The sequence below is a fragment of the Drosophila ananassae genome, chromosome XR (genome assembly GCF_017639315.1).
Source record: "Drosophila ananassae strain 14024-0371.13 chromosome XR, ASM1763931v2, whole genome shotgun sequence".
Taxonomy (NCBI): domain Eukaryota; kingdom Metazoa; phylum Arthropoda; class Insecta; order Diptera; family Drosophilidae; genus Drosophila; species Drosophila ananassae.
The window spans coordinates 20,915,334-20,932,658 of NC_057932.1; the positions used below are offsets into that span (position 1 = coordinate 20,915,334).

The following is a 17,325-nucleotide window of genomic DNA, read 5'->3' on the forward strand; positions in this document are numbered from 1 at the left end:
TGTGTAAAATAAAAATATATTTGCTTATTTTTTTAGCATATTTAAACATGTTTTTTATGAGTTATTTGATCAAAAATGTAACTATAAGCCAGAAAAAACTAAACGATATTATAGCCTCGACTTAGCATCGATCTGGTAGCCTGGTTTTCATGAACTTGGCAACCCTATCGTCCGGCTCACATCTGTCACTGCCTCTCGTCTTTATATAACCTTAAAACCAAATCAATCAAATACAAAAATTCAAGTTTCGGACCCGAGACTCTGTATTTAGTCAATTGTTCACTGAAAAGCACACTCGCGCCGCCAAAATGTCCGACTTTGAGAATCTGTCTGGTAACGACAAGGAGCTGCAGGACTTTTTGATGATCGAAAAACAAAAGGCGCAGGTCAATGCACAGGTAAGTGTCCCAGGGATGCCCCTGCACCTTTGCCGCTGAATTGAAATGAATTACCTCTATGGCCCTACAGATACACGAGTTCAATGAGATCTGCTGGGAGAAATGCATCGGCAAGCCGAGCACCAAGCTGGACCATGCTACCGAGACTTGCCTCAGCAACTGCGTGGATCGCTTCATTGACACCTCACTGCTCATCACGCAGCGGTTCGCCCAAATGCTACAGAAGCGTGGCGGCTCCGGGGACTTGTAATCGGATGTGAAGTCGCTATCCAGAAATCACCCGGAGCGGGGAGAGTCGCCGGAGCATGTCGGAGTCGCTCCGTTCCACTGTCCTACTGTTAAAGCTAATTTTAAACACAAATTATCATGTAAGCATTTTTTTTCCGCTGCGGGTGCCTCCCAGCTCGCAGCCTCCAAAAACCCAAATGCCAGCAATTCGCAAGTGTGTCTCCTGTTCGCCGGCAAGCTGTGCCGGCATCAACTGTGCCGCAGAACTCCGGATGTCTGCCTTCTCCGCCGCCGGAGGGGCCTGCGTGTACTGTGCGTGTGTACGGCTCTATGAACAACTAATACCAAAAACCATTGACCGCCAGCCAGACCAACAAATGTAAAGCCTGTACAATATTACATATGTTTAGACGGCCTGACGCTTGCGAAACCAAATAAAGACTTCTTGCGTTTTGTATGTTAAATAATTCACTGGCTTTGGCTTCTATCTGTACACGGATGTATTTATTACAAGGATAATAAAGGATATTTTCCTTCCAAGTTCCTTTTATCTTGGAATAACTGCAGTCTTGTTATTGCAGGAGAACAAAAATGATGATTTCTATTTTATTTTGGTTGGTGATGGATAGAAATAAGGACTTAAGTTCTTATAAGAACGCGGCAACATTCAAGGACATGTGCCAGTGTTGCCACACCGCTGCAGTTGGCTGGGGTGGTCTTATTGAAACACAATAATGAATTCTGGAGCTAAAATTGTAAAAGAAATGTGTTTTATTTTATAATTTGTTTGTTTTTCTCAAACTTAAAGGTTAATAAGATCAATATCTGATGAAAATATCGAGAATTTTGATTGTGAATTCACAAAAAGACAACTAAGTCTCTGAATAAATTTAATCCTAATTTTTTTTAATAACTCCAGTCTTTTTTTAACTTGAAAATTATCCAGTTCCTAAATTTAAATATTTCCCGGGTAACTAATTCCCTAAGTATTGGGAAATCCCAAAAAAACTATATTATTATACCTACAGCGAGCTTTCCAGCACTGCTTCTGCAATTTTTCTCGCAACACTGCTAAACACTGCGGTAGTGTTGCCTTAAAGAAAATCGTAATATATCCAACGTGCAACTTATTTATTTTAAACATAAAATGCCCGAAGGCTGTGCCAAACGCATGTCCTTTTGCCTGTGAGTGTGAGTGTGGATAGTTGCAAACGTAAAATATATATATGTGCTAAATAGATATATGTATATGAATCGGTCGGGTCGGTGTAACGAAAAAAAAGGCGAGAAAAAGGAACAAAAATGCAGTGCTGCTCTCCTTATCCCGATAAATTTCGAAAAAATCAGGCAAGGACTTGCTCTCACACGGGAATGAAAAAAAAAAAATAAACCGTTTTTTTTATAGTGCTGTGCTCCTTTTTTTTCTCACATCCTTTGACTGTGTAATACACCTATGGTAATGTGTGTGTAAGTGTGGGTGACTGCGGTGGTTGTATGTGTACGAGATTGTTGTTGTAGTTGTAAGGGATGTTGTTCCATGCCCTCGTTGTTGTTGTTGTTGTTTTTTAAATACAGATCTAAAAATTTCTGTCTGATTTTGGTTTTTTTTTTTGGCATTTTTTTTGTTGAGATTTTGATGAGAAATGCAATTTTATTATGCAAAATACATATACATAATTCAGCATCACACACACACACACACACACACAGAGACATGTACGTGGGCGTGTGTGTGCGTATTAATAAGTTTACAGTTCTTTCCGCTCTCTGTCTCTCTCTCTCTCTCTCTCTCTCTCGCCCCAACTAGCGCGCTCTCTGTCTCTCTTTTTCTCATCCTCGCCGTGTGCATACATTATTACTTGAGTGTGTGTGCGTGTGTATTATTTTATTGTAGTATCTCTTCAGTTGTTGTTTTTGTTGTTGTTGTACTTGGCGCGGACGGTCTATAAATAACACGCACACTTTACCAAATAAAAAAAAAAATGGTTAAGAGACCCCGACAATAATTATGCTGCGGCTGAATAATTAATCGCCGACCCAGTTACCCGTACACCTCGAACGCCCCTCGGTAGACCCGATATTATTCAGTATTTAACATACTCCCCGCCCTCGTCCGCCCGATCCGCAGCACACACACACACAAGCACAACAGCAGGCACAACCACAGGCGACATGTCAAGGTCAGAAGTCCGCCAGGCGAACGTCAACCCGTAACGGTTAATATCTCGCTGCACGGTGCGTGGGTGTGGGTGTGGGTGTGCGTGTGTCTCCCTCACACCCTCCCAGAGTGTGCTGTGTGTGTGTGTGTGAGTGCTTATTGCACATATTTCTTTTTTTGGTGCATACTTTTCTGCGTTCGCGCCTGCAGCAGGTCTGCACCGTTAGCTCTCACCTACAGTGATCGCCGCATATAACGACAAAACGGCAAAACGACAAAAAAGACGAACGAATTAATTATTGAAAAGCCCAAATCCCGAAAAAAACGGAATCATGGTATTTATTGGCCAGGATAAACAAAGTTAACTGCCTGGCGGCCTTCGAAGGCGATTACTGTGGCAGCGGCAGCCCAAAGGACGCTGCCACCATAAAAATAGGCAATACAATTGCGCACCTACACACATGTACATGTCCGTACACGTACACTTATGTATGCGTGTGCATATCAATTATACGCCGTGTGTGCGCCCTCGTGTGTACGAGGAGGAGAATAAAAGAGAAATGTGCTTCAAACGGCCGAAAGACATTAAAAATAGGAAACAAATGACGCACATAAATTAAACGTATAGCTATTCTATATATATATATATTTGTGTATAATTCTCGTTTTTGACCGCAACAAACGAAGCAACGGTGAATTTATGGCCACCGGGTATGAGTTTCAAATTTGTACCACCCACTGGGAGGGGGGTCGGATAATAATAATAATAACGGTAATAACCGGTACGTAATTCCCAAAGGTGATTGAACCCTGCCAGCGTCGTTACCATTAGGCGGCCATGTTCTTGTCATTGTTGTTGTTATTATTATTTCAGTTGTTTTTGCTTTCTTGGCTGATGCGCGTTTCCTAGTTTCCAGTCGTTCGTTGCCTTCGCCCTGGCTCCATCTCGCCATCTCCTTCGCGCTAATGGTGCTGTTTCTGTCTAGTTCTTCGATAGTTTTAAGTAATTCCCGTTACTGACGTCCCCAACATTAATCACAGTGTAGGTAAAGGTCGGTGGTCGTGTGTGTCTGGGCTTTGATTTAAGAGCTGGAATTAGTTTCCGATTAAGGGGGGGTATCTGGACAAAATTGTAAAGAAAAAGGAAGCTTTATTATTGGATATTATGAAAGTATATATTTTTAACTATTTTGGTATTAGTTTTTATTAAGATTGGAATAATATTTTAAAAGTTATGGATATAATATCTGATGAGTCTTGAAATTATCTTGAAAGAAATACGCCATTTTTCAATACATTAGAAGGCAATATTTGTAAAAGAATACCTAGTTTGCAGATTCTGGACTGACCATATCACAGAATCGAAGGAAACTCCCTAAATCTGAGCTCCTTGGTCCTCCCCCCCTAATATCTTGCTGGAAATGTCCATAACCTCACTTTGTTCGATTGTTCGATTTGTCGGGCCTGCCCCAACAGTTTCCCGATTGGGGGGGACTTGTTTATTTGTTTGTTGCACAAACAAGTCCGCTGGAGGATACAATACATGTGCAGATTGCAGATTTGCGCCAAACACACTCTGTTTTTTATTTTGGGCCGAATATTAGCACTGCTGGCTGGTCAGTTATTTTTGATTATCTCGGGTTGGCTCGGGACTTTTTGAAAAGGAGCAGCGAGCACAGGCCAGATGCAGTACATAGGGAGGCGTATATATACATAGCATGGCATAGCATAGTATATATGCAAATACTAATTGTTGGACGGACGGGGCGAACGAAGACTGAGAATCGCTCGGGAATCGCTCGGTCGGGAGCAGAGAGGAGCACTGCGGAGATGGCCAGCACAGCACGGCAGAGCAGGGCAGAGCAGAGCAGAGCCAGCGAGAGCGAGTCGGGCAGACATATTGGGGGCCAGAGGCAGAGGCACCGTCAGTGGCAGTGGCTCAGTTGGACGTGTGTCTGTGTGCGGTGCGGGTGTTCTGCGGGCCATTCGACTCCGAGTCTCCGAGTCTCCGGGAATCTCCACTCCGATAGCACCTGGGCATGTAACAAGTTACAAAAGCAGTGCACTCGACTCTCAACCCGATATTTGTCATATTTCCCTCGGCGAGAGACTAGCGAGCTAACTAGAGCAATTCGCTGAAATAGCAGAAAAAGTCGAAAAGTCGAAACAGGCACGGGCTATATAGGCTATATGTAAATAAAATCCGAAATCGGCCCGACAATAGCCAGCCAGCCAGGCCGGGCCAGGCCACGATCGTGAAACGAAACAAACATTTTTTCGGGCCTCGAGGCGAGACAACCAAAAATTTCAACATCGCGGTTCGATTTTTTTTCAGTTTTCGAATATGAGTGGCTACAGTGAGCTCTGGCGAAGGAGGACGAACAGTGAACCAATCAAGTGCCTCCCCCAGTCTAGTGTTTAGAATATAAGACTCTCAAAACTCATACCAGTTGATGGTCTTTAGGCCCAGTGATCACTGTACTTCAAAATCAAATGCAATATTTTTGTAGTATTTTTTTTAATATTTCACGATTATACAACGAATACTGTGCTTTCTCTCCCTCTAGATGGTGAATGGAACGAAATAAATTGAATCAAATGCAAGCCAAGGATATCGCAAGGATCCGATCGCAATTCCAGACGTAGCGGGTCTCCTTTTTTGTTGTTGTGTTGTGCCACTGTGTGTGTGTGTGTGTGTGTGTGTGTGCAGAAGACGGAGGCTATATATTAGAGGATATATTAGAGATATCGCCGAATTTCCAGTGCACTCCACTGTGCCACCACTGAAATGTGAAATTCCCAGAGAAATAATGAAATAATATTAACAAAAAAAAAAAAAGAAATATAAACGTAAACCCAAGCCGAAACGTAACGTAACGTAACGCAAAGTAACGTAACGCACACGTAACTGTAACCACAACTGCCCCAAAAAAGAAAAGTTAAAAAATTAATAATTAAAAACCAGAAACCAGAAACCAGAAACCGAAACTGTAAGCGCAAAAATTCAAAATCAAAGAATCTCCAAGCCAAAACAAACGTATTTGTACGTATATTGAAACTATATACCATACTGTATAACTGTATAACTATATATTATATATTATATATTGTATTGAAACATCCATACTTGTGTATATGTGCCTGCAGACCTAAAAACAAACTTAACTTAGTTAAAAAAAAATCATAAAATCATAAAAGAGTAATAAAATACGAAGCCAAAAACAATCCAGAGACAAACACACACACACTCCTCCTCAGGACATACAGGATACTCTTTCAGTCGAAAAGGATACCAGGAAAATACTCAAAATTGCGACCCAAGCCCTGCCCAGTTCTCAAAGCTGCACCACCGCCGCAGCCGCCAGCACCACCACCCACTTGGACCTCAACATCAGCAGCAGCACCACCCACAGGATGCCAGTGAAGAAGCAAGGTAAGAAGAGGCGAGGAGCACATTCCTTATTCCCTTTAGCTCGCAGGATTTCTTGATTGGCAGCACCTTGCTTGGCTTGATTAGTCCTTGGGTTTTGAAGCTGAAGAGCTATCTTTTCTGCATGTCCTTTCTCCTGATCAGACACAGGTTTTGTGTTTTTTATCCTTGTAGTCCTTTGTTTTGAAAGCTGTGGGGCTTCAACTCTTCCCATGTCCTTTTTAGCCATACTCCCTAGAAGACGTTCATTTGTTTCTCTTCAATCTGGTCTACCTCTGTATCCTCCTTTTTTTGTCCTTTTCCCTATGAAGAGTATGTTTTTCTAATCAATGTAGTCTTCAATGAAGTATAATCCTCTCTAGAGTCTATACTATAATGTCCTTTTGTTTCTTTTCATTCTAAGCCTTCAGTTTCAAAGCTAAATAGTAACTTTCCACATATATCCTTTTTTCCGCCTCTCTCAGCCCATAGTCATAGGGTGAGAGGACCTCATAGTCTTGTTTTTTTTTCCCTATGTCCTGTTGGTCCTAGTTCCATCCAAGAAGTCCCATAACCTTGAAACACATCTCCTCCGAAAGGTATATTCCAACCCAATGCTTATTATTAGCCGGGAATCCAATTCAATTTGCCCTTATGAACGGCAGTACAGTGGACCTCCAGGAAAAAGGATCAAATTGGATTAATTCCAAACTAATTTCTGCGAGCCACCTTTGTGGAACAAAGAGGGAGCAGTTTAAAGTACTGAGACCTGGTATCTAGGCTAGGAAGAGTTAGGATTCTGGGATGAAATCTGGCCAAGGGTTGAGGAGGGATGGAGGGCTGGGAGGGATGGAGGGATGGAGAGATGGAGAGGCCCTCCCACCGCAGAAATATGCAAATTAATGCCAAGCAGACATCTGATTTGATTATGTCACACACGAATCATATTTGGGCATCCGAAACAAAGAGACAGAAGGCGGACAGAAGCTGTAGAAGACAGGAGGCTGCCAGCAGCTTCGCAAATGGACAGTGAAGGTCAGCTCTGGCGACATCGAGAGCCACACACAAACACACCATCTACTATATGCGCTGGGGGGCATAATGCGACTCGATTATAATAATAAATTATGTGTTTAATTTTTTGGCAAGCGCCGCCCGAATGGCAATCAGCCACCAGGACGGGGCCTGACCTCTGACCTGTCGATGGTCGCGCGGGACGCGATTAGAATTAAATCCGAGCAGTAATGAGCTTGAAACTTGAACTTTCCCGACTGATTGGAGCAACCAGATACTGACCTTTCAGCCAGTTTCTGTTGGCCAGACTGCCAGAAATGCCAGAAAGGTAGAGCCGGTGGGGGAATAATAATATTTAAAAAGGCGTCAATCTTTATTGATTTATCGGCGATGGAAGAACAAAGACCAGCGTTGCACAATTGTAGCGCCGAGAGGCCCCCAGGGCGCTCTGGGGCCAGTTCAGCGCGGCTCGTGGACCTGTAGAGAGGTACTGCTCAGGCCGGTCTGTGGCATGGATTCCGACACGGACTCGGATCGGGAGAAGAGCAGCGATCCCAACGAGGGTCTGCTCAGCAGCGACGACAAGTCCTTCCACGACGACGAGGACGAGGAGGAGGAGGACTCTTCGCCGGCCGACGACGAGCAGGAACCGGAAGAGGAGTCCCTGTTGCCGCAGAAGAAGCTGCCACGACCGGAAGAAGACAGGCCAGCACCTTTGGTTTTCGTTCAGCCATCGGAGGAAGCCATCCAAGTGCCCCAAGAAATCGATGAGTCCGCTGGTGGGATGGCAAAGGAGAAGGAAGTTCCATTGGAATTGGAATTCCAGGTGCAACCACCTGACCCACAACCGGAACCAGAACCGGAAGTCGTAGAACCAGAACTCGAAGCTAAGCCTCCGAAATGCCCGTCCTCGTTGCGCGACAGTGTCCGGGAGTCCATCGAGTGCTTCTATTCCGCCCAGGATCTCCTCGAATACGGCCACATGCTCTCGTCGACGTCCATGGTCAGGACTCCGGACGTGGAGTCCGGCTACTTCGAGAAATCCGAGAGCGATGCTTCGCGGGACGAGTGGGAGGGTCCGTCGTCCTCCTCCTCCGGCGGAGCGGCTCGCTGTCGCCTGCTCTCCGGGATCTCCGGAATCTCCGGTCTCTCCGCCTCTTCCTCCAGCCGGAACAGTGCCGAGGGACTGCGCATGGAGCTGAGTCGCTTCCGGGCCATGATCGAGACGCTGGAGCGGGAGAGTCTGGAGAAGTCGCAGTCGGATCAGCAGCTGAAGGTCAAGGCCAAGCCGAAGCCGAGGCAGAGAACCCACTTGCTGGAGTCGGCGGGGGACAGTGGATCCGAACAGGGCTCGGAGCGGGGTTTCTGGTCGACGGTGTTCGGCCAGGCAGGTCTGGGAGCTAGCCAGGACGAGGACGAGCGATTAGCGGACATTCAAAGTACGCAAGGGGGGCTAGGTCAGTAGTGTGGGGAGTAACTCTCGGCTAGTCTCTAGAGTCTGTAGGATTGTCTAATAAACAAATTGATTAATTAATTATTAAACTTGATGTACTAACTATCTTTTAATCTTGTATCTGTTGCAGAAGCTCATCGCGCTCTCGAGCTGCTCGAGGACTACCACGCTAGACTCTCCGAGCCGCAGGATCGGGCGCTGCGTATTGCAATCGAACGCGTTATACGCATATTTAAGTCTCGCTTGTTTCAAGCGCTGTTAGGTGAGTAATCGAGCTGGGAAGTTATCGGTGAAATCGATTGGTTCCTAATTAGTAAGAAAAAGCAAAGACAACAAGGTTTTAGGTACCTTTAAGCCTAAGTTTCTGTACTAAGTCTATCTTTAGTATCTCTAAGCGCTGTTAAGTGATTTCTGATGAAAAATATATCGATAAAATCGATTACTACTTAATATGAAAGTTTAAAGCGTTAAAAGCAAAGTTTGAAATAGGATAAACGCAAGTCTATCTTTTTAAGTAAGAAATGGTTTAAAAAATGTATTAATTTATCCAATTGGTGGTTAGTTAGTAAGTTTAAAGCACAGAATATAAGTTTTAAGGGATGATAACGCAACTATCGCTTCAAGGCTTATCGAAACTATCGCTTAAGATATATAACCTCACTTTCCAAAGAACATTTGCGTTGCTAACAACTTTTATACTTTATTAACCTCGAAAGTTGGAACAAGTTGCTAGAAAACTTTCACCCAAGATTGTCTGACAATGTTTGATGAACTGGAAAGATGCTTGAAAATAGTTGTGTTATCTGTTCGGCTGTTGCCTATCGCCTATCGCGTATCGCCAATCGATTTTTGTTGCCTGCTTCTTTTTGCTGGAAATCATTTCCACTTGACAAGCGGGCAACACAAACAACAAAAGCAATGGCAGCAGCAGCGACAACAAAACGATAATATTGCATAGGATTTGGGTCAAAACAGCCCAGCCAGCCAGCAACAGCAGCGGAAAACAGCAGGCGGCTAGAAGAAGAAGGGCTGCCAAATTGGCTGAGATGTTGGCTATTTTCTAGTCCTCCCAGGGAGGAAATACTTCAAGACTTCAAGACTATGTTAAGTAATAATAATAATATTTAATAATTAATATTTAATAAGCTCTGATACCTTGGAAAAAATATGATTTTTGATCAAATACCTTTTTATTTCCATCTCTAATATATCTCCCTTATTTATTTGCATATTTTTGAGTGCCATCACTATTGAAAAGCGTCGCCGCTAGATTTTACAGCCTTTCGGCCATCTCCTTCGCTCTCTTCGCCCGCACCCCCTTTTGGGGCTAGGGCCCCATCTCGCTGTCTCGCTCTGTCCATCCATCCGTCCATCCATTTTGAGGCGGTCTGCAGTTGTCTATTTTGCGGGGCCTGCCTGTTGTATAATTTGCAAAAGTTCTACTATGTAGGTTCTCCCTGCCCCTCCCTCTCTTATCCGCCCCTCTGGCTATCTATCTATCTTTCTTCCAAACCCAAACCCAAACCCAAACCCAGCCCCAGCCCCGCCCTCCTGCCCCTGCCCCTGCCGGTGGGGCTCCGTAGGGCCGCATCCCTTTCTATTGCCCCCCGGGGGGTTGGATACAAAATGTGTTGCCCGCTGTCAGTGGCAGTTGCATAATCCGTTTCGTTTCGTTAGGCGACTCCTCCTCGCCCGTAGCTCCCGCTGTAGAGCTTGCTCCCCCTCGCCCCCCGTTTATCTCTTCCTCCTATTCTTCGCTCAGTACGCCTGCCTTCGACATTGCCTTTTTCTCCAATTCTACTTCTCATTCTCCCGTCTCCGTTCTCCGTTCTCCGGTCTCCCGTTACCGTTACAGTTTCAGTGGCTGCGCTTGGCGTGTCAGAAATGTTAAACGGCTGACAAACACACACACACACAGACACACACAGACACAAATAGACACAAACACGCACAAACATGCAAAACAAGCCAAACACGTGACACGTTGGAAACCAGGAGCTTTTATACGACTGAGCATTGGGGTGAACCTGGATGGGCCGAGAATTGGTATACTTAACGGGAATTACATTAAAGCAGGACAGGACACCTAGCATTAGGCCACAGTGGGGTGGACCTTGTGAATGAGGGAAATTAGCACATGTATTTGCATAATAATTTAGAATATTTGTATTTGTTTAATATTTGCTGACTGCCATTATGTACAGTTTCTGTGGGAAGATAGTTAACCTTTACTCTGCTCACACCTGAGACCTATGACCTTTAATTATAGTTACAAGGTTCACCCTGCCCTGGCTTCGTGTGTGAAATAATTAACAAGGTATTAGCCGCATCCTACCTGTGTGTGTGTGTGTGTGTGTGTGTGTTGGGTCTAATGTTCAACTTGAGGTTGCCCCTGGGACTTTCTCTCTCTCTCTCTCGTTACACATTCCTTCCACCTACCGCCCCCTTCCCCCCCTCACAAAGCCAAATCTGCAAACATTTGCATTGAACGATGTTTGGCAAGAGAATTGAGGGATTTCTCACACATGACGGTGTGACATGGAAATTCTCGTCATTTCCCAGTTAATTAATTGAGAACTTTGAAAACTCCAACATCCGAAAATGTTTTAATTGCTTGACAACGTGGCGTATGAGTGATTACTGCGACAACGTGGCGTATGATTTATTACTCATACGCACTGTTGTCCCCCGATAAAGAGAATATGTGGCTTTAAATAATAATTTAATCCTGTGCCATGGGGGCCATGAAGTGGAGCCATGTGCCGGGCGAAATCCCAATTTAATTGGCCTAGAATTCGAATCATCTGCGACCTGGTCCAAAGCCATAAACCCGCATACGTACACTTGAGACTAAAGCACGGGTGTCTGTGTGTGTGTGTGTGTGAGCCTGCCGGAGGACGTATGCAGATAATGTGGATACTTTTACGGGTGCCTTATCGATTTCCCGGAAACTTTTCCAGCGAGATAAAGCGAGATGGCGAGAACTAAAGTTTAGCATCGTTTTTTATTATATTTTTTTTTGTTTTTTTGTATTTTTTGTGTTGCGGCACCCATCGACATTGGCATTCCGCTGAGTCAGGCAAAAATGTTGGCACAACAACTCGAAATTGAAAGAACAATAATAGATGGGGGACCAATGCCACCAGGGAAGCACTAAACAAGCCATCCCGGGCAGCATTCCGAAGCATTCGATAACTCATTTTATGTTCGAGTGGCCAAATCGATTGCATAACTGGCACTGGACTGGCCAGTACACATATGTACAGTTGGCACCCCAAAGCGGGGATGATTAATCGTCTTTAGTGTAAATATGCATTTCATTTGCTTACTGTGTGCCGCTGGGCACACTAATGGGCCAGTGTGGCCCTATGCAGAACAAGCTAAAACGAGTCATTAGTCATCATTACTGTTTTAATATCCCTAATGTAACCAGTAACTAGTAATAGTATCTCCGCTGTTACTGCATCTTTAATGTGCCTGGAATATACCTCCGTTTGCCTAATAGATGCCTTTGGCCACATTAGTGCCAGTGTGCCCATATGGCATGAGTTGGAATGAGTTTGCAAGTCATTACTGTACTAGTGTACACACTATTTTCCTCCCCTCCCCCCCTCTCATAATATTGGTGGCATATCGAATGCCCCATGGAATTAAATTCAATATGGCTCTCTCTCTCTCTCTCCCTCTCTCTCTCGCGCGCAGCATAAGCTTCCCATCCCTGTTGCACGCCACTGCACATAACGGGATTGCTGGCAAGTGACGCTGTCGTGCACAGGAAATTAAATGGGCGCCATGGATTTCGTTTCAATTTTATTTTTCTGGCTTTTCAGGCTTTTCAGATTCAGTTTTTCAGCTTTTTCAGCTTTCAGTTTCGGTTCCCGCATTTGGGCCACTTGACTGCCGTTGAAGCGGAACATATTGGCGGTGGCATATGCATGTGTATGTGTCTGTGTGTGTGTGTGTACACAGGGGGTTCCGGTACCCGTCCGCCCACCCGTACCCCCAGCGCTGTCAGTGGCGTCAGTTTGCATTGAAATGTGTGCATTTGAGATGCATTCTGACAGTTTCTGATTTCCGCCGCTTTTTTTTCCCCCCCTCCCCCCCCCCTCGTTCATAATTACACTGAGAGAAACTAAGTCTTGAGCTTAAAAGTTATAGAATTTCACAGACCAAGTGGGTAGTATTTTTTCTCAGTCTCCGCTCTCAAGGCTGGTGGTTTTTTCATGTGTATTTATGGAAGAGTCCCTGATCCGACTGCACTTCTCCCGCTCCCGCTCCGGCTCCGGCTCCGGCTCCGGCTCGTTATCGTTATTCAATGTTTTTCAACTTTATTAACCGCACTGCCACTTCTTGACGCCCCTCGGCTCTTGTTTGTTTTCCCAAGAACTTGCTCCTCGCCGGCACCAAGGGGTTAAGTCATTCAGCTCTCTTCTGCTTAGCTTCCCTTTCTGCTGAATCGGCAGTGGCCGGCCGAGGAAAAAATAAACACATTTCGAGACCCTCGTGGAGCTGAAAGTCAAATAAACACTTCAATCGGAAGCCTGGAAAATGAATCATGATGACCAGAAGGCTACTCGGCTACTCGGGTGAGTTTATAATGGAGCTATTCCTAATGGAAATTAAAACTAATTAGTCTCTGATTTCAGACAGTTTCTGTGGCCATGGAGGGCCTAGCATCTCTAATCTGACATTTAATTCTGGAAAAATATGATTATCAGGAGCCTGGAGATATAATTATTGGGCATGACTAGATACACTACACAGCAGTATAACTAGATACTAGATAGTATCTAGTAGATACTCTTTGGAAACATCTATTTAATATAATTATAGAATAACATTTAGTTAAAAAGTAATGCAGGAAACTTTAAACTGTTCTTTTGCCAAGAATGTGGCTAGGGAGAGATATAGATAGGGATTTTAACAAACGATTTTTCAATGTATTGAAATATTATATACTTCTCTAACAAACGCCTTTAAAAAAAGGCTTTAAAAATTGTATTAAAATGGCAGAACCCATCTTTCATAGCCCAGAATGTATAATAATAGTAAGCACTTCAGTTTAGCATTAATGTTTAATAGTAATATTATAGAGAATAATACATTAGGCATAATAGTTTTAAGTATTTTATGTATATTGACCATAAGTATGGACTTTATGGCAGCAGATACTAGGAAAATCATAACAATTCTTGTATCTTTAATACCCTTTATCCATCCTATATGTATCAAACTAACCTCCTACCCATTCCCTTGCAGATATACAAGAATTCTATGAATTGACTTTATTGGATGACTCGAAGAGCATACAACAAAAAACTGCGGAGACCTTGCAAATTGCAACAAAATGGGAGAAGGATGGACAGGCCGTTAAGATAGCCGATGTGAGTGGAAGAACAAACTATCTTTCTATCTTTTAAGTAGTTAGTAATTATAGTTAGTTGGGCGTTATCTTTTGGGTTGAAGTCCTGCCTAGTCCATAAGGAGATAAGATCTCCCGATTAGAGTATGAACTAACCCCTTAGAGTTACTTTTTCTGAGTTTCATTTCTCTCAGTTTCATCATTTCATGACATTTTCCATCTTAGCCAACGATATATCTATTGTTCTGAATCTATTTCCAGTTTTATTTTCAAATCAATTATGTCCTTAATCACTTCTTTTTTATAGTTTGGTGATTTGTTGCTCTAGAAACTAGAATCTTTCAACTGTTCTGCGCCAGTACTTCCTTCCTAGACTCTGTATCTGTATCTTATATATGTCTTCTGTCTCCCCACTCGATCTGCTCTATTCTATACTTTTCTATATTCTTCTCTTCTTCCACACCATGCCTACTACTACTACTACTACTACTACTACTACTACTACTTACTACTATACCCCCGAATATCGCACAGTTTATAAAAACTTCAAATTTAAATCGCAATTGCGCCTATGAGTTTAACAACGACGCCTCATCCAATCAGACTCAGACTCAGACTCAGAATCAGAATCAGAATCAGACCAACCAATCAGCTCTCAATCAAAATCAGATCGCCAATAATGTCGCGAACAGTGCCCAAGCACATGCCGAGGCCCTCAGCAGAACATTTAAGAGTGAATTGGAAGAGATCTTGGTAAGAAACACACTCCTTCCTCCTGCATGCCCCCCATATTCCATATTCATAAGCATTTTAACTATGAAACTTAAGTCTTATCGATATATTGTCTCCTTGCCTATCGAATCTATCGATTATACTCATCTCTAACTGGTTTATGCCGACTTATCGCTTTGAATATCGAACTCAGAAGGTTTAGATCTAAAAACTTATCGACTTCCGACTTATCGAATTCAACTTTGTGGGCAAAAAAGTCCTACAAAGTAAGCCCTGACCGAAAAGTTTGAATTTTTGCTGAAAAGTAGGCTATGTCTGTCAGTTTCAGCCTATATAAGCCGAACTCTCTGCCCAGAATCATTAGTCGCAAAAGTACCCTCGAACGAGACACAAAAAAATAAATTCTACCAAATATTTTAGGCCAACAATTTTTCAATAGTGAAAGGAAAAGAGTTGTCAGGTGAAGTATATAAACTAAATAAAACTTAATTTATTCCAAATTGTAATTCTATTCAAAGGTACAAAACATTATCTAGTTTAGAGTCAGAGTTTAGAGTTTAGAAAGTGTACCTTATAGAGCAAGAACTTCATCGTAATATCATTAGGTTTCTCTGTGGATCATTTAATCCATTTCCAGTTACTATCAAGTTTAAAAATATTAAAAAATACTGAAGTTTTCAAAAGGGATAAGCATTTCCAATTCTAAAGTACAGAAGATCAAGAGCATCTTGGATATTGGGTATTGAGTCCTTCTAACATCTAAGACCTTGCGTTGGACAGGATATAGGTAAGGTTTAGAATCTAAACAACGTGTCATGTTGATTGTCATTGAATTTAGAGAAGGAGGGCTCACTGGAGTTGCTGATCAACTCTCCTAAGAATATTTATCAAGAATAATTCAAAAATATTGAATTGAATTGAAGAACTGCCATAGAACTCTATAGAGAACCTACTCTGTGCTTGCCAACCTTGTACTTCTGACAAGAAAGCAAAACCCTTTTGCAGAATATATATTTAAAATATTATAGATATTTTTATTTTTTGAGACAGGTATGTGGATTATAAAAAATATTTAATTCAAAGCCTTTTAGGCTTAAATTTCAGATTTAGGTTTCCTTTCAAAAGTTCCAACTTTAAGTCTTCATAACATTCAAGATTTCCAAAGAGTTTTGATCATTTAGGGTGTTAAGGTATGATATTTTAATTCTTTGTTGGGTTTTTTATTATCAGTCTCATCACAACCCTTTGCAGTGTTAGCTGAAGAAGTTCAAGTTAAGATAGTTTAGAGTATGCCTCCAAGAAAGACATCCAAAGACAATAGAATGGCGAGGAAGGTCAAGAAGAAGTTATTTTCCAGCAAGGGCTGTCTCTGGATACTGGTTGTACTGTAAGATTGTATCTTTAGAACTGTGAGTTACCAGAAACATCTGCTTCCCATTGGTGATAACTAACTCCCCTTAAGAAGTCGAAATTTCGGTAGCTCGTCCGGATTAGAAACCCCATCCAGAACAATCTTACCATTTCTTGGAATAAAAAGCGAGCATCACTTCTGGACTGGAACCACATTTCAAGAACTAAATTCTGCTGTGGAGCATCCTTTTCTAATTTTTCACACAAGTCCAAGAAATGTAAACCAAAAGAATAAACACTACGTGGCAGAGCAAAGAGGAAGCAGTGCAGTGGTGGGGGCTTAAATGGGTTAAATGGGTTAATATCCGGCCCATAAAAGTTTAGCTCCTCTGGCTCCCCGTCCTTAAAAAAGAGGAATCGAGAGCAGAACCATTAGTTGCCCCGTAGCAACTAATTGAAATCTCTCGAACGTGTCCTGGGCCTCGAGCACGTGGCCAGGACGAGGCAGAGATGGTGAGGACGGCAAGGATACCACCGGCAAGGATGTCGGAATGGCAAGATTGGCGAGGAGTGCCGATGATTGGGGGGCTCGAGCGATGAGTATTCGATCCTTGAGCCAGCCTAGTCGGCTGAGACGGTTGAATGTCCTCGAGGCTGTAATTCTGTGATGTCCTGGGCTGCGGCTCGAGTGGCTATGACAACCGTGTGGGCACGGGCCCCGCCTAACCACCAATCAAGGCACTTCAGTGTCCTTCACATGCGTTCCCTACATGGCCTAAATATCCTGCCAACAAAGGACACTAACTCCTAAAGGCTTTCACTTAAAAATAAAAACTTAATTACATAGAATCCACTTTTAATAAACAAGACATGGCTTTTAAACAAATATATCCTTAAATTTATTGAAAAGATACAAAATCTGTATAGGGTATCCCCTGGTCGATCCTTGCCAGGACTCGATGGGAGACGATTGATGTCGCTTATACCTACTCATTAAAAAGCAGGAGCTGCAGACACAAAGGCTCAGATTTACGTTTCACTCTCGGGGCGCCCCGTCTCTTTCTGGCCTCCCTGCCTGCTGTCCCGCTTCCACGCCTCTGCCGTTGTCCTTTGGCGCCATGTTGTTGCTGTTGTTGTTGCTGTTGCTGCTGCCATTATCCTGTCGCCAGGGACATGCGTACTGATACCGCCAAGTCGTGAAACCGTTCATAGGAACGACGA

The 17,325-nt window shown here is 43.3% G+C and overlaps 2 protein-coding genes and 1 long non-coding RNA gene across 29 annotated transcripts in view; all 3 read left to right on the forward strand.

Annotated features, from left to right (window-relative positions):
• The first annotated feature begins 162 nt into the window (after positions 1-162).
• Positions 163-1,093, forward strand: LOC6501839 (mitochondrial import inner membrane translocase subunit Tim8). Its single transcript, XM_001966788.4, has 2 exons — positions 163-398; positions 469-1,093. Exons 1-2 carry the CDS (start codon positions 309-311, stop codon positions 646-648), a joined length of 270 nt encoding a protein of 89 aa, XP_001966824.1. The 5' UTR covers positions 163-308; the 3' UTR covers positions 649-1,093.
• A 577-nt stretch (positions 1,094-1,670) lies between these two features.
• The window catches only part of LOC6501841 (disks large 1 tumor suppressor protein), a 41,749-nt gene continuing 26,094 nt past the window's right edge, over positions 1,671-17,325 (forward strand). For 7 of the 22 annotated variants that reach the window (XM_032452383.2, XM_032452386.2, XM_032452387.2 and 4 more), the window contains exons 1-4: positions 7,655-8,664; positions 8,791-8,922; positions 13,920-14,044; positions 14,557-14,775. In XM_032452383.2, the coding sequence (XP_032308274.1) occupies positions 7,719-8,664; positions 8,791-8,922; positions 13,920-14,044; positions 14,557-14,775 (1,422 nt within the window). In that variant the 5' untranslated portion in view covers positions 7,655-7,718. Of the gene's footprint in view, positions 1,818-1,868; positions 2,094-5,015; positions 5,103-5,351; positions 6,218-7,646; positions 8,665-8,790; positions 8,923-13,919; positions 14,045-14,556; positions 14,776-17,325 lie in introns of those variants that run through there. The other 15 variants (XM_032452391.2, XM_032452392.2, XM_032452394.2 and 12 more) reach the window with 14 other exon arrangements.
• LOC26514927 lies at positions 15,086-16,419 on the forward strand. Of its 6 annotated transcripts, none has more exons than XR_004310286.2 (6): positions 15,086-15,214; positions 15,273-15,541; positions 15,593-15,804; positions 15,846-15,944; positions 16,006-16,163; positions 16,217-16,419. It is a non-coding gene; the product is annotated as an uncharacterized LOC26514927 (long non-coding RNA). The 6 variants fall into 6 exon arrangements; XR_001408298.2 differs by having other exon boundaries at positions 15,859-15,944; XR_006507814.1 differs by having other exon boundaries at positions 15,859-15,944; positions 16,220-16,419.

Bases quoted from the DNA above. Each gene is read 5' to 3' on its own strand.
- LOC6501839 (XM_001966788.4), top strand. From the start codon at position 309: ATGTCCGACTTTGAGAATCTGTCTGGTAACGACAAGGAGCTGCAGGAC. The intron at 399-468 runs GTAAGTGTCCCA...ATGGCCCTACAG, and splicing joins AGGCGCAGGTCAATGCACAG to ATACACGAGTTCAATGAGAT.